At 41.6% G+C, this 27,453-nt stretch overlaps 1 protein-coding gene across 8 annotated transcripts in view; it reads right to left on the reverse strand.

The window, feature by feature from the left end:
• Positions 1–2,781: 2,781 nt before the first annotated feature.
• SLC22A15 (solute carrier family 22 member 15) overlaps positions 2,782–27,453 on the reverse strand; it is a 73,144-nt gene continuing 48,472 nt past the window's right edge. The window contains exons 6-12 of one of the 8 annotated variants that reach the window (XR_010730383.1): positions 27,011–27,226; positions 22,630–22,770; positions 20,759–20,844; positions 8,991–9,111; positions 7,145–7,217; positions 4,928–5,168; positions 2,782–4,614 (exon numbers count right to left, since the gene is read on the reverse strand). Coding sequence is in view for 5 of the 8 variants with exons in the window: in XM_066268208.1 (XP_066124305.1) it covers positions 4,528–4,614; positions 4,928–5,116; positions 7,145–7,217; positions 8,991–9,111; positions 20,759–20,844; positions 22,630–22,770; positions 27,011–27,226 (913 nt within the window). In the remaining 3 variants the exon portion in view is untranslated. Of the gene's footprint in view, positions 4,615–4,927; positions 5,169–6,840; positions 7,011–7,140; positions 7,218–8,990; positions 9,112–20,758; positions 20,845–22,629; positions 22,771–27,010; positions 27,227–27,453 lie in introns of those variants that run through there. The other 7 variants (XR_010730385.1, XR_010730384.1, XM_066268209.1 and 4 more) reach the window with 7 other exon arrangements.

Here is a 27,453-nt window from a genome sequence, read left to right on the forward strand (position 1 = left end):
GCTACTAAGCTATCTTGCAGGTGCACTCTATATATCTTTAAGCAAAAGTTACTCTTGATGTTATGACAATTTCTTAATAAGCAAGCCTTTTGAAGTCTTGTGAGAAAAATTAGGACACTGCATGAACTCAAGGCCATTTGCCTGAGCAAGCGGTGGTCCTTTGCTAGTCCTTAATAATTTTGTCTGTTAATCTCTCTCTGCCCCTTGACTCACAACAACAGTAAAGTTGAGTTATTAGTTAGTACTAATCCTTTAAAAGCTTTTACCGATGTTATCGCTATTCAAGTTATTTTTTAATTGTACTTTGAGTGATTTGCCACCTGATTTGTAGTTTACAGATATAAATTAACTGTTATCTGGAAACATGTAAACATAGTGAAACAGAAGCAATGATTAATACCATGTAATTGTAACTTGGTGTGTGTGTATAAAAAAGGAGCTGTACTAGCATTTGGCAGAGATGCCTGGCAGTAAATGCTAACTAGAGAATAAAGAGAAAGAAAAGAATTCGGCTCTCTCACTAGATTTTCGCCAACGCCGTCTCCTCCTGTGGGACCCCTGGATCCCCCTCCCCGGGGCTGGACCCCGACATGCAGGAGTCCCGGGTTCGATTCCTGGCCAGGGCACACAGAAGAAGCACCCAGCTGCTTCTCCACCCCTCCCCCTCTCCTTCCTCTCTGTCTCTCTCTTCCCCTCTCGCAGCCAAGGCTCCACTGGAGCAAAGTTGGCCCGGGTGCTGGGGATGGCTCCATGGCCTCTGCCTCAGGCGCTAGAATGGCCCTGGTTGCAACAGAGCAATGCCCCAGATGGGCAGAGCATCACCCCCTGGTGGGCATGCCGGGTGGATCCTGGTTGGGCACATGCAGGAGTCTGACTGCCTCCCCATTCCAACTTCAGAAAAATCCAAAAAAACAAAACAAAAAAACAAATGCCTGGGTGGGGGAGGAGCGTAAAGAGGGACAAGTATGCAGTGATGGAAAGTAGTTTGACTTTGGGTGATGGGCACACAACACAATCAACAGTTCCAATGCCATAGAAATGTTCACCTGAAACCTATGTACTCTTTTTTTGTGTGGGACAGAGACAGAGACAGAGAGAGGGACAGATAGGGACAGGAAGGGAGGTGTTGTGGCACCTCAGTTGTTCATTAATTTCTTTCTCATATGTGCCTTGACTGGGGACTCCAGCAGAGCAAGTGACCCCTTGCTCAAGCCAGCAACCTTGGCCTCAAGCCAGCAACCAAGGGGTCATGTCTGTGATCCAACACTCAAGCCAGCAACTCCCGTACTCAAGCCAGCAACTCCCATGCTCAAGGCGATGACCACATGCTCAAGCCGGTGACCACTTGCTCAAGCTGGATGAGCCTGCGTTCAAGCTGGTGACCTCAGGGTTTTAAGCTTGGGTCCTCTATGTCTCAGTGCGGTGCTCTATCCACTGTGCCACCACTTGGTCAAGCAAAACCAATGTACTCTTATTGATCCATGTCACCCTGTTAAATTTAATTTTCTAAATAAAAAGAAAGGAGAAACAAAAAACAAACACCTCTACCACTGTGGACCCCAGCAGAAAGAAACCAACCATCACATAAATGGCCTCTACCTTACTCCCATCTCCCACATTACATCTGTATCTGATGGAAACTATATTACACCTAGAAGCCCAGGTGCAAAGGACTTCAGGAAATATGCACTTTGCTTTAATGTCTCCACAGTACAGAACAGTGAAGAGTAGGTTTCAAACTATGGGCTGCTTCCTGTTAGTGGGTCATAAAATCAATTTAGTGGGTCACAAATGACATTAAAAAATATAATTGAACAAAGTATAAATTGTCAGTATGCCTAGCAAGAATAAGTATTGTTTCATGAAAGTTTTATAAATATATACACACATATGTAAATATATTTAAACATACAATCATGTGCCACATGTTTTGGTCAACAACAGTGGTCCCATAAGAGTATAGCGTAGCTGAAACATGTCTGTCATCAAGTGATATAACAGCTGTCATTTAAATAGAGGGGAACGTTTAATGGGCATTATTTGCAAATCAATGGTAAAAAAAAAAAATTCAAGCAAACTACCATGGATGCATTTCTGAGAAGACTGACACCTGCTGAAGAAGAGGCTCAGGCAGGTCTTTCAGAAGTATTCCCAAAGAAGGTATGTTATCACAGGAGACAACAGCGCCATGTCAGTTACCGCCCAGAAGACCTGCCCCTGGAACACGACATGGAGGGGTAAGACAGTGATATTGATGATCCCGACCCTCTGTAGGCCTAGGCCAAACATGCTACCTATAAATTAAAACCTTCCAATAATAATAAATACAAATATACAATATGCATTCTCTATAATCCACTATTCTTCATCAGTTAATATCTAAAGAAAAACAATCTGTTTTTATAAAAGGCAGTGGAATGAAAAAAGCCATTACCTTTGCAAAAAGATCATCTAGAAAGAAGCTCACACATCGACGTGAGCCTGCCTACCCTTGATAAGCAACGTGTGTCTAAACTATGTAATCCCCTCTTTTTATACCCCATTGTTGGAATAGAATTAATGGAATCCTCATTTATTTAGCCAGAGGCACAAGGAACCTAGTGCCAACACAGAGATAGAAAAAGAGATTCTTAACTGGTCTTCAAATAGAACAAAATCATAATACTTGTTGTTGGGCCTACGAGTGATACATTTTTAAAATTCTAGTTTCCAAATTTTCTAGAATGGGATGTATTACCTTTAAATGCAAAGAAAGCTCCAACCAACCCCAAGTCACAAGTATGTTAGTTTACTGTTTTATTTTTTAATGTCCCAACCATTAAAGAAGAGCTTCTAAGTGTCTTTGTAAGTTCTTCCTCTCTTCCTCTCCTGATGGTTGACAGGGTCTTCATCTCTGAAGAAACACAAGTAGGAATCCACAGTTTGGAGGTCAGATCTGCCTGGGCTTTACAAAAATGATGCTGGGAGAAGTTCCACAAACAGTGATACTTAGTAGTTCTGACGGTGTCTAGGCCCAAGTTCTGGGCATAGCAGAGAGAAATAAAAAGTAGTAGAGATGGCTCGTATTCATGAAGAGTGCAATACATAATCGAGAGCATAAAGTACAAAAAAATGCAAAGGTACAGACTGCTATAGTGCAAACCAACAGGTCAACATGGAAGAAGACAGGAGAGTATTGGAACCAACTGGGGGCGACGCCTCCACAGTTTCCAGGAGCAGTCATGTGACATCTTCTCTTTGCCTCTACTGCAATTCCTTTTTCTCTAAGAGACTAGTAGAAATGGAAATGAGGAAAACATAGAAATTTTTCTGGTTGGGCAAGTGACTTAAAGCAATGCTGCCCAAGACCATCGGACTCCAGGTTAATACTCCAATTTGTGGTAACATTCAACTTTGATGTGGAAACAGATCTTTTCAGCACATGGTTTTAGGAAACTAAGTATGATTTTGATCTGCTTGAAAGTTGACAGTACTTCCTGAAAAACCAAAATTTCCTACGAAATTACTGTGCTTTCCATTTGTCTAAACAGGGAGGGATGGATCTTGGACTAGAAGGATTCAAGTTCTAAAATGTTGCCCAAATTCCTCATTGCATAACATTTGTAAACAAAACAAATTTAAAAATTTTGTGGAAGATAATTTTATTTTCTTCCTTTTTAAAAATGGCATCTTCTCCCCCAACATGTCCAAGTGCTTGACACTTTTTTTTATCTGCCCTCCACCTTTATAAAACCTCACCATTTGCTGGGCATGATGGTAAAGCTATTGCTGGCACGAGAAACTGAGATGGGAACTTTTCTGGAGATGGATACAGTGGGAATTGGCAAAATTCCAGTCTGAGTGTTGAAGGGAGCTAACAGGGAGTCGCACCCACACATGACCGAGAACATTGCTTTGGTACAGTGGCTTTTTCTAGAGGATTATTGTGGAGCTAAGGACATGGTGCTTGAGCCAAGTGTGAAGCTGCACACCAAGCTGAGGACTCAGTTTCATCAGGTGAAGCTGGGGGCATCGGGCCACACAAATGAGGTGCTCTCCCCCCTTCCCTCCCACCCCAGGCACAGAATTAAACCTCTCATACTAACATGCCTCAAAAGGTTCCTGGTGAGGAGCAACTGATAAAGGTAGAGGCCAAATATGGTATAAAAATGAACATTAAGGACCTAACCCTTAAATCTTATGGGTGTTTATCCTTATCTCACCAAAATGCAGCCTGATTGAACTTCTAGAAACAAATCAGTCTGATGCTAGGCATGTGGATTTGAGCTGCTTGTCTAGAGGTCATGACTGAGCTAAACCCAGATTTTCGACAAAGTAACATCTATTTCCTCATTGGAATGATGGCCTCGCTTATGAAATCTCTTTTCCAAATCGCTCTGTGCCTGAAAAGAACCAGTCCAGAAGCTGAGCATCCCACATGTGGTCACGCCCATCCTTTTACAGCTTTATCTAGGTTTCCTGGGAGAACCTGCCTCAGCCAGAGGCACAGACGATGATCTTCTGTTGCTGAGGAGGAAGACGGGGCTTTTACTTGATCATCTGCGTCTCTACATCTGCATCGTAGAACTCTTCCTCTTCACTCTCACTCCCTGGAGCTCCCTCCCTGTCCATGCACTGAAAGAGGAGAGGAGAAAGGGCAGGAAAGGATCGCATGGCAATTCTAAAATGACAATCACTACCTAGCATTTAACTGACAAATGGGTTTCTATGACATCTGTGCCCCTAAGAATGAGCCCCTAGGTTTCCGAAGAAAGCTCATGGATCACTGATCATCTTTCTTTCTCTGGAAATCAGCTTCCATTAGATCCCCTTTATTTCCCAGCAGATTTGCTCAGATCTATTTAATCTAAAGAGACATACCTTCCCCCTCACCCCAAACAATCATCATCCAAGTGGTAATTCTGAAGGGTTAAGACAAATGCCATACCTGTGGGTTATCTAACATCTGCAAAGATAGAGCTTCATCCCCTAGCCTCCGGTAGGAACACACCTGAAGGTCAGAAACCGTCTCCAGCAGCGGAGCGTTAAGGGTTTCTGGCAATAACAAACTCAGGAGGCCCGAGGTCAGGCCTGTGGCTCCAAAGACGATGAACGGTAAAGACCACTGCACATACTTCTGTGGGGACAGGGAGCAGGATGAAAACAAACCAAGATTCAGCATGCGTTTCCTAAGAAAGGACAGAAGCAGTCTTGACTGAGGACCCGCCCAGGTTACCACCCAGTTCATGCTTTCCCACTAGGATACACGTTAAACCACCCTGGGGGGGGGGGGTCAGTGATGCCTCAGGCACGCAGAGGTGGGATGAGTAAACAGCACAACACTGGGGGTCAGAGTGGCAGTTGTGTGAAGCATAGGGTCCCTACTGTGGGAGGAGCAGGCCAGACCCCATGGCCAGTTTGTGGGAACCTGGCGCTCAGCCTCTGTTCAGGTGAGCCGCTTATAACACAGTGATCTCCACATACTCTTCACTTTGGAAACACCTTAAATATTTGCTAATGATGAACTCTGATGTTCTGGACCCTGGGATCAGCCAAACAATCTTATATACGCTCACGGATTCACTTAGCACCATGACGGAGATGGACAGGGATTAAAAGTATAAAAGTCCTGCAAAGAAAAAGAGAAGCCGAAAGCATCCTACACGAACACCTGGATGCAGACTACCACTGCTGAACATAGTCAAGGGCCAGCGACATAGGCACTTGCTTCAGAGATCCAGAAGATATTCTCTGGACAATTTAGTGTCTTTAAGTACAAACAGGTTCAAGGATAACAGCACAGAAAACATGGTTCCGGGATGTGGCCCCGGGGCCTTTCTGAGCTGATCAACATCCTTTAATTCCTGCTCAGGAGCCGCCCAGCACTTTCATCTCCAGTTTGGGCTTCCGCATTCTGAGGGCAGGACCACTGCTAGTGACAATGGGCCCTTGGGTGATAATTTGCTGATTTTGCAAAAGTGGAGAGATGATGGAGAAAGAGGAAAAGGAGGTGGAGAAGGAGGATGAGAAGATGGAGAAGAAGGAAGAGGAGGTGGAGAAGGAGAGGGGACAGAGGGATGAAGGGGGGGAAAGGAGGGAGGAGGAGGGGAATCTCTGACCTCTGGCTACCTACAGGAAAACACATGTCCGGCACTATGGGTGCACTGCTGAATCAAAGGGAACACAACACTCTTATTTCTTCTCAACTTCACAGAAGTCACTGGAGACCCAGCGCAGATTTTATCATGTCTTAGGGTAGCCAGCCAAAGGTGGGTATCTTTAATGATAAACCCCTAATATCAGCCTCATTTTTACACAAGGACCCTAATGACTCCTTAGAAAGAAGGGCCTTGTAACCTAAAATTAAACATGTGACATGAGAGAGATAGTCAGAAAAAGAAAGTATATGCAGCTCAAAAAAAAGAAAAGGTACAGTGGCATCTCAGAAACACCCTGCACCAGGCCGTGGGGAGGCACGGTTCCAGGGTGACAACAGCAGTCTGTGAGCAGGTTCACAGCACCACACCTAACTGTCTCCCTTTTGCGGGTCCTGGCTGGGAAGTCACAGGTCAGACCAGGCCTCTGCACAAGGCTCCAAGGGCTGTCACAGAAGCTTAACATTTCCTGACGGCAAGAATTTTAGGGCTGTCATTTAAGTTCTAGCCCTTTGGCTTTGATTATAGTATTCAGAAAACGGCAAAGTGTATTAATAAGTACACTGCTAGGCAAATTTCTCTTTTGGTTTTCTTTTCTAAGTGGTTTGTCTGTGGGGAAGGCATTTAACCTCATCCTGTTGCACGCACACCTGTCATCCAGGGTAACAATGCCTCCCTCCATGGTTACTGTGAAGACTGCATGAGCTGATATACAAAAAGCTTAATAAACATTCACTAATTGACTAACTTGTGAATCGACAGACAGGAAGGGACAAGCTAGCACTACCTGAGTCTCCAATGAACACAAGAGCAGAAAATCAGAGCCTGGGGGAAGCACCCTTGCTAGGAGTCCATCCACCCTGACAGATCCGGAATCTAAAAGGCACATGTTCACGTGTGTGTCCAGCTGATCTGAAATGGCAGCTGGCCATTACCTCTTCCTACTCAAACACACAAGCAGTTCCAAAGTGGAGAGTCAAGAAAAATACAACGAGGAGGTACAAACCAACCAGTGAAGGGATGAATGGAGCAATAATCCCGCCGACTCGGGAGAACATGGAACACGCTCCAAGCCCAACATTCCTGGAAGGCATAAGAAAAATTTATAAAATATCACTAAGTTCTAGGGGGACAATTAATAGGCCCCAGGGAGAGTAAAACCAGAATAACAAAACTGAAGTAAAAAAAGCAGAGCAGTGCTGCCCACCGAACTCTCTGCAAAGGCCCTAGGACCATTCTGTATGGAAGCCACTAGAAACCTGCAGCCGCCGAGCGCTCGAGATGGGACTAAGGATGAGGAACAGAATTTCTACCTTATTTCCTTTTAATTAATTGAAATTAAATAGCCACCTGCGGCTACTAACTACTGTATTGGACAGCGCACTGAGGGAGGCTAGAGAGGAAATGAGCATGTCCAATGTTCTCCTGGGTTTGGGGGCTTAGATCTCCTTATTAGTGAATATAACCATACAAAGCCAGAGCTTTATGGTCTAAAATGTCTGTTTATTTAAACTCAATTAATGAACTATTAAAGTGGCAGGCATACAATAGGAGTTGACTGAGCATGTGCTCTCAGGAAATAAAGGACATTGCCTTCCTGTGGAGTGTGGGTATGAGGGGAGCATTTTGGTAATGGTTACAGGTAGGGGGTAGGGTGACCAGACATCATCCTGTTGTCCCAGATTAATTGTTAATAACACATTCCTTGCAAATGGGCCCCAGTGTGGAAGTGGTCATCCTAGTTCTTAGTCAGTAGTCAGAGAAAGTAAGGTTACAGGAACAGTTAGGATGTGGCCAGCCAGCCACAGACAAGTGGATCTATTAATGAGAAAAGGCAGAAAAGACCATGGGCCTCCTCCATGGATAACAAAAACAGAGGGAGCCACTGAGGATGACCCTCAAAAAAACCTGGGGCAGTGAGGACTGAGGGAGTACTGGCCCAGCGCACAGAGACAGCTCTGTGAAGACTGAGCCACACCTGCCCTTCAAAGCTGTGTTTGTTTTTTTTCTTTTCAGACCTATTTAATGAGGGGAAATGGAATGAAATATGTTCTGTGTGTATGTATGTGTGTGTTACAGAGACAGACAGGAAGGGAGAGAGATGAGAAGCATCAATTCTTCATTGCAGCTCCTTAGTTGTTTATTGATTGCTTTCTCATATGTGCCTTGACCAGGGGCTACAGCAGACGAAGTGAATCCTTGTTCAAGCCAATGACCTTGGGCTCAAGCTGGTGAGCCTTGCTCAAACCAGATGAGCCTGGCTCAAGCCGGTGACATTGGAGTTTGGAACCAGGGTCCTCTGCGTCCCAGTCCAACGCTCTGTCCACTGCGCCACCACCTGGTCAGGCTGGAATATGTCGTTTTTAATAGAAGCATGTCCTATTCATTAACCATTGTTAACGGTTAATATGTAAATCTAGTATTTATTACCCTATAGAATTATCTTCTTTAAAATGTGTATATTTTATAATGTTATAACCAATGTTACTCCAGAAAATTTTACTTAAAAATATGTATATTTTGTGCTATAATGTCGGTTCTGTAAAAACAATGGCTTTGTTCCCTTTGTCCTCTATTTTATAAATATATAAAGTCTACTGAAGTAAGCCAACATCTGAGCACTATTTGGATGACAAGACATGCTTAGAGCAGAGTACTTCTCTCCTGAATTACACGAGAGTTTTCAGCTCAAGATAAAACTACAACTCTTCAGCCATGCGAACAAAGAACAGTCTACACAGACAGGTCCTGACTTCCCACTGCTGGCCCGCACCAACTCTGCCCACTGCCTACTGGTGTGCAAGCACACGGCCAATCCCAGGATGGCGAAGGAGAAGGCGGGTGAGCAAGGCTCACCTGATGACCGTCGGGTAAAGCTCAGAGGTGTAGATGTATGCCACGTTGAAGGCGGCACTGATGGTCAACTTCCCCAGCAGAGACAAGGAATGGCTGTTCACCACTGCAAACACACCCGTGTCTGGAAAGCATGAGGGCAACACTTGTGAGATCCTTGATGGGACAAAGCTCTTTTAAATGACACATTTAGTTCTGAAGGAGTGAGAGGCATTCGTGTTGATTTCAAACAGCAGAGAGGGACTATGACTGACTATGCATCTAGACGGTTTAGTAACCACACCACACACAGCACACGTGCAAATGTGCTCTCTGTGTTCTGGCTGTTCCCATGAAATCTGATGTGGTGGTGGTCCTTTCGTGTGACCAAGCTTGCACTCACTCCTGAATGACAGAGCTCCCTGAAAACTTCTATCAGGTAGGAAAGTAAGCTTCTGGAAAACTGTCAAGTTTCATCTACTGCAGGTGTTAACTGCGTCTTCTTTTTCCCCAACCCTGTTCAACAGCCAACCATGTAAAAAGGTGGTCAATATGACAAGCCTAGCCTGGGAGAGGGGTTGGTCTGACAGATAGGGGGGGCGGAGGTGCAGGCAGAAATACTCCTGTCTTCTGTTTGCAATGCTTGGTGTTCCATTGCAAAAATAAGAAATAACCCTATTAAACTACTACCAGAAAATATGAAACATTAATGCTTGTGAAAAACAAGACTTAAACATCAAACTGCATTTAATCCTTCTTCTTCCCCAACTGATTTGAATATTTTAGTTTCTTAATGTAATGTTTTTATATAACATACAAACATACTATTCATTCTTTGCCAGTTAACCTCCCTATCAAAAATACAATTGATTATCCTGTGGTTCTTTCCTTTATTAAACTTATCCCCTCTGGGACCTTACAAATTAATTGTTCCCTTTCAAACATCTTTAACCTCTCCCCTTCAATGGCCCACCAGCTTCTACCTTCAAAATTACAAGTTTCTCCCGAAGGAAAAAAATTCTCCCCGAGTCAGTTGTACTTTCCCTCACTTCACTATCAAACATGTCCAGTGAGTGACCAACCCTCCATTTCTCCAAATGTAGCTTCCTGTCACTTACCATGATCTGGCTCTCAAAGCCATCCTCTCCTGAAACTCCTGCTCTTGAAGGTCAACATGGATGTCCTAATCACCAAATTAATAGCCTCTAATTCTCCTTGACATTTCCAGCAAATAGAACATGCCTGCCCCCTTCCTTGCGAGTGCATGCATCACTCGTATAAACCACTCTTTGCCCTTAACTCAAATATGCAATTTCCTTCCTTTGACCTTCACTGTCCCTATTTACCAATCCATTCAACTGGCAGGCTCCAGACACTGTCTCATAGCTGCTTACTTCTCCATCTGACCTGCCTATTATGTATTTCGAGCTAGCTCAGGCTAAGGCAGGCATCTTGTCTGCATTTGTGCCCCTCACAGTGCCTCCCACAGAAAGATGCACAGTGATGCTCACTACATGTTTGATGAACAAATAAGTGGAAGGACTATGACAGGGATTAACTCACTGAAAAGACCCTCTCTCAACTTTTGAGGAGGGAGGCATGTGATACGCTCCATTCTACAAAATGTTTCACCTGCTGTGCTCAACAGTGAAATAAATCTTTATCTACTTTAAAGACGGCATCCTGAGCAGTGGACTATGCCAAACTCTACCATCTGGGGCCTTCTCCTCACCTGCCAGGCTATTTGGAAGAAGATGTTTGCGATGTTAAGTACTGAATATATTATTTTAAGCCATGAGGTGCTGCTGGATAAAGATTCCTGACTTTTGGCATTTACCCCGAGATATGTATCTGGATCCTTGATAGCTAACAACATCAATTAAACCAATAATGGGGCAAATTAAATCCATCCATTATTTTCCAGAAATTGAGTGAGACAGGAAAAGGTACTCGGGTAGCACTGAAGCAGACAGAAATGCGCACATTTGCTTGAGTGCAAATGAATTCTAGTTCTGTTTTCAACTCACACAAGATGGCATCTTTCAGAACTGTATGGAGACACACTACATCTTTAACAACAGGGGACAGCTATACTGAAAATTGAATTTAAATGGAACGTTACAGAAAGCGTATAATCTAAACACCCATGAGGTCTGAGGCTGGATGCAGTCCCCAATGTGAGGCTCAGGACATTTCCCGCTGTGGCCCACCTGGGGAACCTGGCTCAGCCCAGGAGCATACCCATCAGGCTAACACGTCATCTGCAGCTTGAAATTTTCCTTCTATGGTCCTGCCAATGCAGTCTGAAGTTGCCACTTAACGCTGGGGGAGTTCACTTTTTGCAGAGGAAGCCCATGTCAATTTCAGACAGTTCTGTTTATTAGAAAATTATGTTATATTCTTTGTGGGGCCCCTTGCGTATGGTGCTCCTAGGCTGCCGATCACCCTGAGTTAATGTTTAGGAAGGCTTTGCAGTCACTGGGCTGGTTCCCTGGATTCCAGACCTTGGTTCCTTATTCAAAAATGAAGTCAGTTATTACTGGCTATTAAGAAGAAATACTCAAGGAGACTGTTTAGAAACAAGAGTGATTGAAAAGGGAAAATTCAACTCAATTATCTTTGGAAAAAAGGTGGGGGGGGGAGGAATTCTCAAAATACTTGTCTCCTTTCAAGAACTGAACTCAAGAGGTTCAAGTTTATTCCAATGATGTAGCTACATTTTCGGAACTAGTAATCTGAACATTTTCTCAGAGCCCATTTGGAGTTACCAGGACAAAATGTATCTGTATGTCAGTCACATTTCACTGGCCTAAAAAGTAAAAATTCAATTTACACATCCACTTCATTCACTGGGTAATTACAGCAAATTTGTTATTGTTTGCACATATTTATAAAATCTTTGAGGTAGCTGTAGGCCTACTATGGTTCATAGGTTGCACACAACTAGAATTCATTTTGCTGGCCTTTGATTTTTTTTTTTAAAGAAAAATACCACATATGCACTCAGTCTGTCATTGGAGTTTTGTCATTTCTAGACTTTTGTCCTGGCTTCTTTTAGTCAGCATAAGGTTCCTAAAATTGAGCCCTACTGTTGTATATATCAGGTTATATTTCATTCTTTTTTGTTGTTGTTGAGTAATATTTCATTGTATAGATATACTCTAATTTATATATCCATTCTTTAGTAGATGGGCATCTGAGTTCCTTCAGTTTGGGGCTATTATTAATAAAACTACTATGAACATTTGCATCAAAGTCTGTGTGGATTTATGTTTCTGCTTCTCTTGGGTACAGTTGAGCCATATGGTAAGTGTGTGTTTCACTATAAAATAAGCTAACATTTTCCAGAGTGTCAGTACCATTTTGCATTTTCATCAGCAGTATATAAGAGTTCCACTTCCTCCTATTATCACTGCCAACATTTGATACGGTCAGTCTTTTTTATTCGCTATTCTAATGAGTGTGTAGAGGTATCTCAACATGGCTTTAATTTCCATTTTCCTAATGTCTAGTGATACTGATTTCCCCATGCTTATTTTTCATTTTTATATCCTTTTGCAAAAATACATATTCAAATATTTTGCCCATTTTTTTCTCATTACTGAATTGTAAGAGTCCATTCTATATTCTGGGTACAAGTCCTTTATCAGGTATGTGTTTAGCAAATATATATTTGTCTCATCTGTACCTTGCTTTTCACTTCCTAATTAATATCTTTTAAAAAGCAAACATTTTTAAAATAAATTTTTATTAATTTTAATGGGGTGACATCAATAAATCAGGGTACATATGTTCAAAGAAAACATCTCCAAGTTATCTTGTCATTCAATTATGTTGCACACCCATCACCCAAAGTCAGATTGTCTTCCATCACGTTCTATCTGGTTTTCTTTGTGCCCACCCCCAACCACCACACTCTTGTCCATGTCTCTTAGTCTCATTTTTATGTCCCACCTATGTATGGAATCATGCAGTTCTTAGTTTTTTTTCTGATTTACTTAATTCACTCTGTATAATGTTATCAAGATCCAACCATTTTGCTGTAAATGATCCGATGTCATCATTTCTTATGGCTGAATAGTATACTATAGTGTATATGTGCCACATCTTCTTTATCCAGTCATCTATTGAAGGGCTTTTTGGTTGTTTCCATGTCTGGGCCACTGTGAACAGTGCTGCAATGAACATGGGGCTACATGTGTCTTTACGTATCAATGTCTCTGAGTTTTGGGGGTATATACCCAAAAGAGGGATTACTGGGTCATAAGGTAGTTCTATTTGCAGTTTTTTGAGGAACCACCATACTTTCTCCCATAATGGTTGTACTACTTTACATTCCCACCAACAGTGTATGAGGGTTCCTTTTTCTCCACAGCCTCTCCAACACTTGCTATTACCTGTCTTGTTGATAATAGCTAATCTAACAGGTGTGAGGTGGTATCTCATTGTAGTTTTAATTTGCATTTCTCTAATAACTAATGAAGATGAGCATCTTTTCATATATCTGTTGGCCATTTGTATTTCTTCCTGGGAAAAGTGTCTGTTCATGTCCTCTTCCCGTTTTTTTTATTGGATTGTTTGTTTGTTTGTTGTTGAGTTTGATGAGTTCTTTGTATATTTTGGATATTAGGCCCTTATCTGACCTGTTGTTTGAAAATATCATTTCCCATTTAGTTGGCTGTCAGCTTATTTTGTTGTCAGTTTCTCCTGCTGAGCAAAAACTTCTTAGTCTGATGTAGTCCCATTCATTAATCTTTGCCTTCATTTCTCTTGCTTTTGGAGTCAAATTCATAAAATGCTCTTTAAAACCAAGGTCCATGAGTTTAGTACCTATGTCTTCTTCTATGTACTTTATTGTTTCAGGTCTTATATTTAGGTCTTTGACCCATTTTGAATTAATTTTAGTACAAGGGGACAAACTGTAGTTGAGTTTCATTCTTTTGCATGTGGCTCTCCAATTTAACCAGGACCATTTGTTGAAGAGGCTTTCTTTTCTCCATTGTGTGTTGTTGGCCCCTTTATCGAAAATTATTTGATCATATATATGTGGTTTTATTTCTGGATTTTCTATTCTGTTCCATTGGTCTGAGTGTCTATTTTTCTGCCAATACCATGCTGTTTTGATTGTCATGGCTCTATAGTATAATTTGAAGTCAGGTATTGTAATGCCCCCAGCTTCATTCTTTTTCCTTAGGATTGCTTTGGCTATTTGGGTTTTTTTTTTATAGTTCCAGCAAACGTTTTTAATTTTGATGAAACCTCAAGTTATGAACTTTTTTTCTTTTGTGCTTTTTGTGTCCTCTTTAAGAAATCTTTCACTAACCCAAAGTCACTAAGATTTTCTCCTGTGCTCTCTTTTAGAGGTTGTATAGGCTAGCTGTTATATAAGGTGTACCATCCATGTCAAGCTAATTACCACATATGATGTGACGTATAGGCTGAAGTTAAACTTTTTTTTTTTGCATATGAATATCAAATTATTTCAGCATTATTTGTTGAAAAGATTATCTTTTCCCCATTGAACTCATTTTATCTTTGTTAAAAATCAATTGACCAAAAAAAAAAAAATCAATTGACCATGTGCATTTTCTCTATGTATAACAAAAAAAAAAAACATTTTAAAAAGGTGAATAAAATCTCATCCACTCCCCAAAAATAAAAATCACTTGACCATATATGAAGATCTATTTCATACTTCTGTTCCATTATCTATACAACTGTTCCTAAGCCAGTATCATACTGTCTTGCTTAATGTAAAAGCAGTAATTTTTAAGATCAGGTGGGGTCAGCCCTCCAACTTTGTTTCTCAATAAAAATTATTTTGGACATTCTAGATCCTTTACATTTCCATAAAAGCTTAGGTATTCACTTGTCAATATCTTTCAACAAAAAGAACCCTGCTGGAAATTTTATTGTGCTGGGTCAATTTGGGGAGAATGAGCATCTTAAACAATATTTTCTGATCCGTGAGCATGTCAATCTTTCATTTATTTTATTATTACCACCAATTCATTTATTCAGTCTTTATCTCTCTTCAGTGCTTTACATTTTATAGTTTTCTATAGGTCATATGCATACTTTGTAAGATTTATCCTTAAATATTGTGTATATTTTTTTTATTATAAATGGCATTATTTTGTTTCAATTTCAAATTGTTCACTGTTATATAAATAACACTGCATCACATGACTTTGCTGTACTCATTTATTAATTCTAATAGATTTTTTTCTTTGTATATTTCTTAGGATTTTTCAATGCAGACAGTCATATGGTCCTGTGAATGAAGAGTTTTACTTCTTTCTTTCCACTTTAGATCCCTTTCATTTCTTTTTATCACCTTATTGTGTTTGCTAGTAATTTCGGTACAATGCTTCATAGAAGTGGCAAAATTCTTGCTTTTTATCCTGGTCTTAGGGAGCAATACTTAGTTTTCATCATTACATGGTGTTGGCTGTATATTTTGCCTTGATGTCCTCTATCAGGTTAAGAAACCTTCTGGTTGCGGACAGTTTTTGAAATGAATGGGTATGCGATTATGACAGTGCTTTTTCTACTTATATTGAAAGAATTATATGTTTTTTTTTCTGTTTCCTAATATAATGAATAACACTGACTAGTTTTTGCATGTTAAATCAACCTTGTGTCTGTGTGATAAACCCCTCTACGTGTTACTGGATTCAATCTGCTAATATTTAGTTAAGAATTTGCACCAGGCACAGTGGATAGAGCATCGGACTGGGACGTGGAGGACCCAGGTTCAAAACCCAGAGGTCACCAGCTTGAGCATGGGCTCATCTGGTTTGAGCAAGGCTCACCAGCTTGAGGCCAAGGTCGCTGGCTTGAGCAAGGGGTCACTTGGTCTAATGTAGCCCCCCTACCCCCCGTCAAGGCACATAAGAGAAAGCAATCAATGAACAACTAAGATGCCACAACGAAGAATTGATGCTTCTCATCTCTCTTCCTTCCTGTCTGTCTGTCGCCAAAAAAAACAAAAAGAAAAAGAAAAAAGAATTTGCATTTATATTAATGAGTGATATTGGTCTGCAGTTTTCCTATAATGTCTGGTTTTGGTATCAAGGTAATGGCTGGTCTCACAGACTAGGTTGGGAAAGCACCCCCACCCCCACCCCGCCGCTGCCTCAAGGAACGTGTAGAATTGGTATTCTTACGTTTCACAGAATTTGCCAGTGAAGCCGTCTGGGCCTGGCATTTTCTTCATGGCAATGTTTTAGCTCTAAATTCACTTTCTTTAATAGGTATAGGGCTATTCAGGTTATTTATGTTTTAAAGTATACTTTGGTAGTTTGTATCTTTCAAAGAATTTATCTATTTTGCCTAAGTTGGCATAAAAAATGTTTCTAATGTTCCTATACCTGCCCATGGGTTCTATAGTGATGACCTTTCTTCACTCATCTTTCATCCCTGTTACTGGTCATTTGTGTCCTCTCTCTCTGTCCTCTATTAGTTCAGCTAGAAGTTTACTGATGTCAAACATGCAGCTTTGGATTTCATTGTTTTTCTCTATTATTTTCCTGTTTTATTTCATTGATTTTGCTCTTATATGTATTTCCTATATCTGCGTGCTTTAATTTGCCATTTAATATGTTTAATTTGTCATTCTTTTTTTTTCTAATTTCCTTTCTATTTTATTAAAGGAGAAGTTTAGATTACTGATTTAAAAGACATCCTTAATTTCTGATATATTTTAAATTACATAAATTTCCCTGCCTTACTGCATCCCACCAACATTGATATGTTATACTTCAGTTATCACTTAAATAAAAATATTTCTTAGCTTTCTCTGTGATTTTTGCATTGATCCATGTGTTTTTAGAAGAATGTTTTTTAAAATCCAAATATTTGGGGATTTCCTAGATCTTTGGGATTTCCTAGATCTTTCTGTTATTGATTTCTAGTTTAATTCCATTCTGGTAAAAAAAAACTTATTTTTGTAATATTTTAATCCTTCTAAATTTATAGAAACTTATTTTATGGCCCAAATGTAGCCTCCTTTGGTAAATGTTCTGCACACACTTCAAAAAGAATGCACATCCTGTTTTAGATCAGGTCGTTATTCAGGTTTTCATGTCCTTAATTATTTCCTGTCTTCTTTTTCTGTCAACTACTTAGAGAGGGATATTGAAATACCCAACCATGATTTTGGATTTTTCTTCCTCCTTTTAGTTTAATCCATTTTTGTTTCAGGTACTTTAAATCTGTTACCTGATGCATGCACATGTAGGATTGTTATATCCTTCTGATGAACTGACCACTTTCTCATTATGTGTTTATAGTTTCCATCAAATTTGGAAAGTATTTGACCATCATTTCTGCAAATACCTTTTCTTTTGAGTCCAACTGCATGTGAGATAGGCCTGGTGTTATCGTACAACTGGTTTCTATTTCATTCTGGAGTTTCTGCTATGTCTTCCTTATTGATCTTTTCTTCTGCAGTTAATCTAGCCTGCACATTTTTTCCATACAGTGCGTATTTCACCTCAAGATGTTGTGTGTGGGTCTTCTCTGTACCTTCCATTCCTCTGCTAGTTACAACCATGCTTCCCTTGACCTTCTTAAACACATGGGATGTACTGATAATGGCTGGTTTACTCTCATCTCCTCATCCGATCATCTGTGTCTTTCTGTGTTTTGTTTTTATTGATATTTCTCCTGGTTGTGGGAAGTATTTTCTTGCTTATTTATATGCCTAATAATATTGACTGGATGTGATATGTTGTGAATGTTACCACCTATCATTTTTTTTCTTTAATCACCCATTTCCCTCACTAGATTATAAGCTCTTAGAAGCTAGGAAGTATGTCTTGTTTATGAATAGAATTCTGTATATAGAAAACACTAGAGAAGTCAAATAAATAAAGAATGGGCAGACCAAAGCTAAGAAAAAAAATGAGACATAAAGGTTCTACTAGAGCTGAGTCTGAGGACACTCCCTTCTGTGACTTACCAGTATTCAGATTCTCTGGAAGCACCACAATTGCCAGAAACCTCCTTGCCTACCTCCTTGTCCAGTGCCACCCTGACAACCCATGTTCTTGAACCCTGGACAATTTCCATGAGGCTGCCCACTGAAGAATTAAGGATGGGCCCTAATGAGGCTGTGTTAGCCTCTAAGGCAACAGCTTTAATAAATACTGAAACTTGAATCTCAGTTGTGCTACTTACTTGCTATGTGAGCTTAGACGAGTTGCTTGACCTATCCGAGCTTTAGGTGCCTTATAAATAGGGATATATAATACCTTCTGCATACAAAGAGGACCCAGCACATTGTCCTCTTGTCTTTATTAAGACAATAAATGACAGCAGGTATTGCAAGCTTAGTTAGGATCCTTCAAGCAAGGATAGAGATCAGATAAAATGTATAAAGACCAATCTGTGGGAAAAAATTAGTGGCTACCTGGTAACACTATCCTCATAGTACAAATATGAACTGGACAGGGCACTCAGTCTAAAAATCATAAACTACAGGCTGAGAAATACCAATCTATTTTCTAGCTGTCTGGCTGTCTCTTCTAGAGTTATACTACTATGTCTGTGCCTCAGACACAGAAAACCAGTCATATAAAGATGCTTTAAAAAAAGCTGGTCAGTAGAAGGGTACCTGAGTTGGCAGAGAGGAGAGAATGAATGCATGTTTGGTGGGGGAAAGTGAAGGGAAAAAACAAGGATACAAAACCAGGAGAAATGCCATGCAATGCCAAGCTCACACAAGATACTGATAGAATTTTTCAAACTACTAGGTTTCTTTCTGAATATGTATTTATCAGAACTTTCACAACATGCAGATTAAAGCTCAGAACTTTGAAAAAATTGAGATTTCAGAGAAAGCCATCAAAATATTTTAATGAGTAGTTATGAAAGATTCAAAGAATGCTTAGAGAACAAGTATTTCTGAGCTCAGAGAAGATTCAGTGAGAGCCTGGTGACTCCTGCAAGTCTAGAACATAAGATGCAACAAAAGAGGCAACCATCTGTTCTGTCTCTCAGGATGAATAAATGACAGGAAATGGGCTCAGTTGTAGCCGAGGGGATCATTCTAACATTCGAATGTTTACCAAAAACAGAAACACTTTGCTAAGGGATATTATGGAATTTCTTTCTCTGGAAATCTTCAAAAACAGACTAAATGTCCACTTTTCCAAGTACAGCAGAAGCTTCGTGCCCCTGAGGCACACCCGTGGAGTGTGTGAAACACTCTGTTATATGCTTCTTATACTCTGCTGTGCTGTGTGTTCACCAAGGGGACAAGCAGACACAGGATTTGAGCTGCTCTGAAAACAGATGGGATCTTCTTCTCTATGAAAGGGTGTGTGCAGTCTGTGGGTGTGGGTTCCCCGCGGGTGCAGCTATGTGGGAGGGAGGAAACACACTGACTGGCCTGGCTAGCAGGGGTGTGACAGGTTACAAGTATGCTTATACACAGTAACAATAAAAAGATTTCCCCTGTAAAATGACAAATAGAACACTGGACTATTACAGGTAGAAAACATAAACAACTTGAATTTCAAAGGTATCTAAGAAAACCAAAATCTGTTGAACTCAAAGCTAGCACAATCTTGTCCCAGACAGAAAGAACTGGGCACTTTGTTCTATAAGCCCGCAGTGGGGCAAGAGCAAAGGCAACAATTTTCTTAGAGAATAAGAAATGGTCAAACTTACTGAATTCTCTAGTTCCCATAATTCCCCGAAAATCACTTTAAGTCTGTCCTATTAGGTAAAATCCTAACTCGTCAACAAACTGCATAGCAGGGTATGTGTATCAGGGGGAATGGACCTAGAACCCAGGGCACCGGAGTCTTCACTGGGACACTGGACACCTGAGCCTGAAGCAGAAGCAGTCACCAAAGGGGCATAGCTGCATGACAGGAAGTGGATTCTTCAGCTGCGTTTCCAGTGCTTATCAAAACCTGAAGCTCAGTCACTGCACAGTGATTCCCACGTGAAGCCCATGCTCCCTGATGGAGCTCCAACAACACTGGAAAGCCCCCAAAACAGGCCTCTTGCTGAACGTCATGCCCCAGGGGCAGAGTTTGCTGCAACCACTTCTCACTGTTGAAATCATGCCAAAACCACGGTTTCGAATACAATCAAAGGCTGGCACGCCCAGGTGTGCTAGTCTAAAAAAAGGTGAGAACCAGCACTATTTACAGGATTCCTATGTAGGGTCTGATGAGATAAATTTGCCTAAAGGGACCTTTCTGAAGTGGGGTTTGCATAGCAAAGCAAAATATATAAAAAAGTCCACAGTTCCTGGACAGGTTTTACTCAGACTTTATTTGAGACTGAGAAAATGTTGATGGTCACTGACAGTGAATATTCTTCTTTTTGATTCCATTATTATCGGGAGTGCTAATGAAAATGCTGACAGGTACTCAAGCCACCTTTGACAACCAGTGACTCTGATGTCCCGGCTTGTGATTGGCTGGGATGCCAGAGTAATCTGTAGCCCTAGACGGAGCGCCTTTCTGTGCAGAACTGAATGGTGCTCATCACCATCAAATCAACAACTCCAACAACACAGCGCTGCAGCCCAGACACCCCAGATGGTCGCTTAATCACCTGAAAAAGTTAATAGCGCACCTCCAAGTGCATTATTCACCCAGAGAACAGTTTAGGCAATAAGAAGGATCTGGCCCATTATATCCCACACAATTGCTAAATAATATGCAATCACAGACATGAAGCATGGCATATGGTAATCTCGCTACTATATTGAGATTCATTGTAATAAAAGCACCATTGAAAACCTTTAGATAGGAATGTGAAAGGGGTACCTTTCTTTTCTGGAAGAAACATGACAATCAGACAAGCCAGTCCTCCTAGGCATAGAAATGCAGCTAATGTTCGCTTCCGACCAAACCTGAATAATAGAAAGAAATGACACATTTCTATTGAGAAGCTTACAAATTCATCTGCTTCTTGCCCCCAGCCTTCCTTTTTAAATGTCTTCAGTTTCATTATACATGTTCATCTTTTCTGAAGGAGTGGGTGGCAAGTGTGACTGCCCAGGACATAAATAAATGGCCTATCTGTTTTGTATTTGCTATGTTCCAGGCACTGTTTTAAATGCTCTCTATCTATTATCTTACCAATCCTAATAACAGTAAAGCATGTCATTTGTTATACTCCCTGTCTCTCAGAGAATGGAACTAAAACATGGAAAATAGAGACTTGTAACTCATTTCAATTTCTGATTACTTGAATCATAAGCAGTTAAAATGTGCAACCAACTTTGTACTTTCTCTCTCTTAAAAATACAAACAGAAAAAATTTCTTGTTAGTAGATCCGAATTGAGTGAAATTAATCAAACATTTCTTTGGGAGAAGCAATTTTCAAATAAAAGTGCTAAACTTAGAAGGAGGATGCTAACATTAATAAGCCTCCCTTTTCTAGGGGCCTACAACTTGTTGGGTCCTCTGTTAGGAACTTTAATGTTGTCATTTTTATGACAATTTCACCAGGGGAATTTTATGAGCCCTGAAGGATAAGTACATGGAGGCTCAGGGAGATAACCTGTCAAAGTCATAGGACAACCACATGGCTGAGGCTAAATTTGCATTCAGGTCTACAAGACTTCAAAGGCAGCATTCCTTCTGCCTATCTCAGATGTTAGCCCTGACTGCTGGTAGTAGCTGGGAGACAGGAAGGGACTTGAGTCTCCAGGTCACTTTCTAACTTAATAGTCAGTATAAAATGCCTTTCAAGTGAGAGACCCATGCTAGGCAGGCACTAGGGATGTGAAGACATATAGGATGCCCTCATGGACAGCGTCTGTATAACCCTTTAAGTGGTCATCAGAGGTGTGCACAGGAAGCTATGACAGCACAGAGGAAGTTGTGTCTGGCACACTGGCGACAGATTTCTGAAAATACTGCTTAACCCAGCTCTGAGACTATGATGAAAAATAGCTTTGTCATTGACAGAGGGGCCAGCAGAGAACCACCTCCCAGAGAAAAGCCTTCAGCTAAACAGAATCCAAGCCTGCCCTTTTGTGCTAAGCCCAACATCCAGGATCCAGCACCCAGAGCAATGCAAAGAAAATGCTGGTTTTGGTTAAAATGATGATTTCTGGAGAATGAGAAATGGGATAGTCCAACTGATTCTGCTCACACAAATGGGACTTAGCTGCCCTGGTCAGGGCTCAGTGACAGAAAGGACTTGGAAAGTGGAGGACAGGGTGCTCTACAAAAAAACTTTTTAAAAAGTATTTCAAAACTGTGCCCACGAACGAGTAGCACAAGAGGATAGAATTTACCCCTTGGCAGAGTCATGTGGTTCTTACGAGGTAAGAAATACCCTTCTGGTTCCTCCAGTTCTTTGTCCTAAACTTCTCAATGACAGTAATTGGGTTGATGAGGTTCTATCAAGAGTCCCACCTGCTGGGACTAACTAACTATGCACAGATGACTGGAAAACCTTCAGGTAGTAATGCCTTTTAATACTGATTGCAAACCTACATAAAAATTCACAAACATGAAACCCTAAAAGTGGTGTACAAAAACTGAATTCTAACTGGTTAGTCTGAAAAGAATTTAACCACTGTGATTGGCAGACACTATCTATGGACGGAAACAGTAATATTTAGGTATTTACACATATGAGAGTGTGTGAGTATGGTACACTTCAGTATTTATCTGTGCTCACCATTTCTGGTTGATAAGGTAGATGCAGAGAGGGTATGATGGAATCTCTATGAGGCCAGACAGGGCCAGGTTGGCATAGATATTTCCCCCTAGATCACCTGCACTCAGAGTGAGGCCGTAATACACCAAGCTGCACACAAACCTGCAACAGGGGGTAAAAGACAAAAGAACAACAGAAAAAGCACATAAGAATCTGGCAGAGAAGATTCAAATGCTGGTTCAATAAATATCATGCGATCTCTCCCAGACAATCGGCTAAACTAGGAAAAATCAAAAACAAAAAAAATAATGCAGCCTTGGAAATCATCAGTCTAGATCAGGGGTAGTCAACCTTTTTATACCTACCGCCCACTTTTGTATCTCTGTTAGTAGTAAAATTTTCTAACTGCCCACTGGTTCTACAGTAATAGTGATTTATAAAGTAGGGAAGTAACTTTACTTTATAAAATTTATAAAGCAGAGTTACAGAAAGTTAAAGCATATAAAAATAATTACTTACCAAGTACTTTATGTCGGATTTTCACTAAGTTTGGCAGAATAAATCTTTATAAAACAACTTAAATCTATCTTTTTATTTATACTTTGGTTGCTCTGCTACTGCCCACCATGAAAGCTGGAGCGCCCCCTAGTGGGCGGTAGGGACCAGGTTGACCACCACTGGTCTAGATGCTAGCTGAAGAAAATGAGCGGCCAGATGCTGAAAGTGAAGAGTTGTGCACTTTCCTCAAGTTTTTCTGCCTGTGATAGAAGACAATGACTCCATTCTTACTTTATTTAATACAATTTATTGAACACTCGCCTTAGGCCATTTTTGTAAGATTATCAAAATGACTCTAGAAAAGAACTCCAAGGGAGAAAGCCAACAGAGGATGGCTCTGAAAACATGGGTTGAGAATGACTGGGTTGTCAGTGGGTCATCTGCTGGCCAGAAATGACTGGCACCCGACCCACTGAGCACTGAGCAGGAAACTGCATTATTAAAACAAAACAAGATAGACCAAAACAAACAAAAATAGATCCCTGAAACTAAGCTTTATTAGTAGATGAGTACATTTTGTAAATGATACATTTCTACACAAACAGTAAAACACTTGAGCTTTGGAAGATTACCAGTTTCTAGGGTTTTGCAATTCAGTTTGACAAGAGTTTATTACAGGGAAGTTCTCATTTGCTTCCTTCTGGTTTCCTTAGAGAAAGTCTAATGAGCTGTGGCTATGGTGGGACCAACAGGGGAAGGGAAAGCTTGCTTTCTGTCTTCGCCAAAACAGCAGAGTGGGCCCAGTGCCCTGGGCTACTCACAGGCTACAGTGACCAAGGCCAGGGAAGAGAGGGGGAGGAGGGACCCCTGGGGCTGGACGGCTCAGTGCTCATGCCTCTCTGGCCAGGGAGCCCAGGGCAGTGCTACTTCCCATTACTTTTTACTGGGGAGAGCTGTCACTCCTTACTCAGGACAACAAGCAGTGTTGTAGCCAGGACACTACATGTAAGGGTGCAAGGTGCCCCTGAAGTATTTGCTTTCCCTGTCCCCTGGCCTGAACAAGAGACACAACCTGGGAGGTGTAGACATAAAGGGAACCTTTAAAAGCCAAACCTGACAACACAACACAGGAGCGACTAATCTGAGGTCTTTCCTATTATAAAGTAAATAAAGTCAGACCCATGCAGTTTGCTAAAATAGTTTTAAAACCCTTTCTACTTACAGGAAATACCATGCTCTTACATAACGTTGCTGCGGATGTGTGAGAGGCGCAGTGTGTGCCTACTCTGCATATAGAACAGAAATCCCAGGGACAGAATTCTAGCTGTGGAAGCACACATTACCTACTGAACCCAGGCTGTGATGGCAGCGTCTAGGGCAAGAACCAACACAGCCAGTTCAGGACATGAGAGGAATTCAGTCACCAGCAGGTGTGAGAGAGAAGGGAGAACACGGGCAAGGAACACTCACGGTCCCCCGGGGGGACTCTGCTTGCGTGTTCCCTTGCTGGCAGAACTGGTCATTAGGATGAGTGACCATGGCAATTAAAATCACGTCAGTCCTCTTTATGGGTCCCAAATAAAATTTAAAATGCTTGCATAATGTTTAGCAGTATATTTAGGGTGCCACACGACCCTCTGGAAAGGCACTGTGATAGGAAGTAAACACAGGAGCAGCTGTCGGACACAGCTATCGGTTTACTCCTGTTAAGGCTTCTGCAATGACAGAGCCAGGAAGAGGTCTTAGAATTTTGTGGCATCTTCAAAGAGAAAGGCAGTATGTGAGGTGACACTATCTCTGTTGTCGTCTATTTTAAGATCCTGAGCCCTGGGGGAACAGGTTTTATTTGAGGACAGTCTCTCTGGTTGTGTAAATTACACAATAAGCAGGGACATTCTCCCTGGCTCTAAGCCTAGTGTTTGTTTGATTGTTTACCTGTTTTTTAATGCCTTGAAGGCCAGAACCCCAAAGTTAATATGCCTCAAAAAAATTAAAAACTACAAACAAGAAGTAAATACTCTCCAAGAAGCAGGGGCTTTCTTCAAGAGAAAGGGTTTGTCTGTCTGTTCTATATACAACTGTAGGCTTTCATGAAGCCCAAGGTACCCAAACACACTTTGTAAGTGTTTACTTTACAATAGGTGGGATCTCAGATTAGTAGCTCCTATGCTGTGTGGTCAGGTTATGCTCCTGAAGGTTCTCTTAATCTGCATGGCTCCATGTTTGTGTCCTTCCTTCAGCATTTATCATCATCTGTGACACTTCAGCACTGTGCTGGCCCCGGGATGGAGGCGGCAGCTGGTGTGACCTGGGCCCTGACCATGCAGGCGGTGGTCAGTGCTTGGCTGAGTCGGCAAAGAGAATCAAGATATACAAAAAATATCTCCACAGCTTCTTATTCTCAAGCTACTATTCATTTTAGTCTTTATACATGAGATCAATTGCATATGAACCCACTCTCCTTTATCCTCTCAGGAAAATGTATGTTTCCATTGTAATCTTCAGGGTAAGACAAACCTCAGCACGATAGTCCTTTAGGCCAGTAGACCTGATGTTCACACCCAACACTGGACCAGATAACACCTATGGCACCCAGGCAGGGTGCACATACTAAAACACATGTGCACCTGACACACTGTATGTATTGCCCATCCATTTCTCCCTTTTCCACAACTTCATCCTTTAAACAGAACCTTCCTGAACCATTCAATGCAATTTACATTAATGCTAAGAGCACTTTAAGAGGCAGGCAGGTTGGAATAAACTAAACTTGAAAATCAGGTTCAGAGAGCCGTGGCCGGATAGCTCCGTTGGTTACAGCGTTGCCCGATACGCAAAGGTCACCAGGTGGATCCTGAGTCCGGGCATATACAGAAACAAATCAATGTTTTCGTCTCTCTCTAAAATCAATAAAATAAAGTGTTTTAAAAAGAAGGAAGGAAGGGAGGGAGGGAGGGAGGAAAAGAGAGAGAGAGAGAGAGAAAGAAAGAAAGAAAGAAAGAAAGAAAGAAAGAAAGAAAGAAAGAGAGAGAAAGAAAAGAAGGAAGGAAGGGAAGGAAAGAAAGAGAGAGGGAGGAAGGAAAGGAGGAAGGATGGAGGGAGGGAGGGAGGGGGAGGAAGGAGGGAAGGGAGGCAGGAAGGAGGGAAGGAAGGAAGGAAAAAAGAAGGAAGGAAGAGTGGAAGGAAGGAAGGAAGGAAGGAAGGAAGGAAGGAAGGAAGGAAGGAAGGAAGGAAGGAAGGAGAGGGAGGGAGGGAGGGAGGGAGGGAGGGAGGGAAAGAGGGAGGGAAGGAGGGAAGGAAGGGAGGTAGGGAGGAGGGAAGGAAGGAAGAAAACCAGGTTCAGAGAGTACTAATCCGTTCTTTCACTGATTTGCATGAGGTCTTGAGTTGGTCCCTTCATTCTCCGAGAATCCCATTTGTCCATGGGTTAATGACATTTAGGCTACCTCAGTGAGTGAGTGGGGAAGCCACACCACTCACAGCCAGTCACAATGCACCGTCTCACTTCTTGATGCCAAAATCAAAGGTAGGCATTCGCAACACCCTATTTAGAAACTCTTCTGTTTCTGTGAAGCTTTCTTTCTTTCTTTCTTTTTTTTTTTTTGCAGGGTGACTTAAATATAATATTTACATCAAACAATCAGATGCCTCATGGGCAAAGATGTGCTTCTGACATCAAGTTCGGCAAACCTTCCTTCAGGTCCCATCATTTCCTCCTTGAGAGAAAGGGAGTAAAAACAGAGTCCAAGCTAGGCACTCCAGGAGAGGAGTCTTATTTTTGTGAAAATAATGTCATGTTGACAAAAGAGGTGAAATTTCTGTCACCCTGAAGAAGGCAGGGATTACCAATGGACGTTTAGCAATGGGAGGTGCAGATCAACAAACAGCCCACAGATGTAATTACCAGATGAACATCAGGGTCAGTGTGTGCCACAGGAGGATCCGGTACCGGAACAGGTCCAGGACGCTTCCAGTCTCCTTGTGGCACCTGCTGGCCGGATGTGCCAATGAGAACGTACGCTTGAGCTTGCGGTTCCTCTTGGCGATGAGGTAGAGAGCCGCTTCCGCCTCACTCAGTCGACCCTGGGAGTATAACCAACGAGGTGATTCAGGAATGAATCTGAAAGAGACGTCATTAAAGGCTGTATATTCATGTACACGTGCACAGGAAGGAGACAGTTCCCCGACGCTGTATGCAGAGCCCCTCACCACAACCAGATTCCACAGCAGGTCTAAAGCCCGCTTCTCCCAATGGCACAGGGAAGAGAGAGAGGGCTGCCAATGTTAAATGGTGGTCGCCTTTACGAATGGAAACCAACACCATGCTTCCAAAATAGCGGTAAAACT

The sequence above is a fragment of the Saccopteryx bilineata genome, chromosome 3 (assembly GCF_036850765.1).
Source record: "Saccopteryx bilineata isolate mSacBil1 chromosome 3, mSacBil1_pri_phased_curated, whole genome shotgun sequence".
Lineage (NCBI taxonomy): Eukaryota > Metazoa > Chordata > Mammalia > Chiroptera > Emballonuridae > Saccopteryx > Saccopteryx bilineata.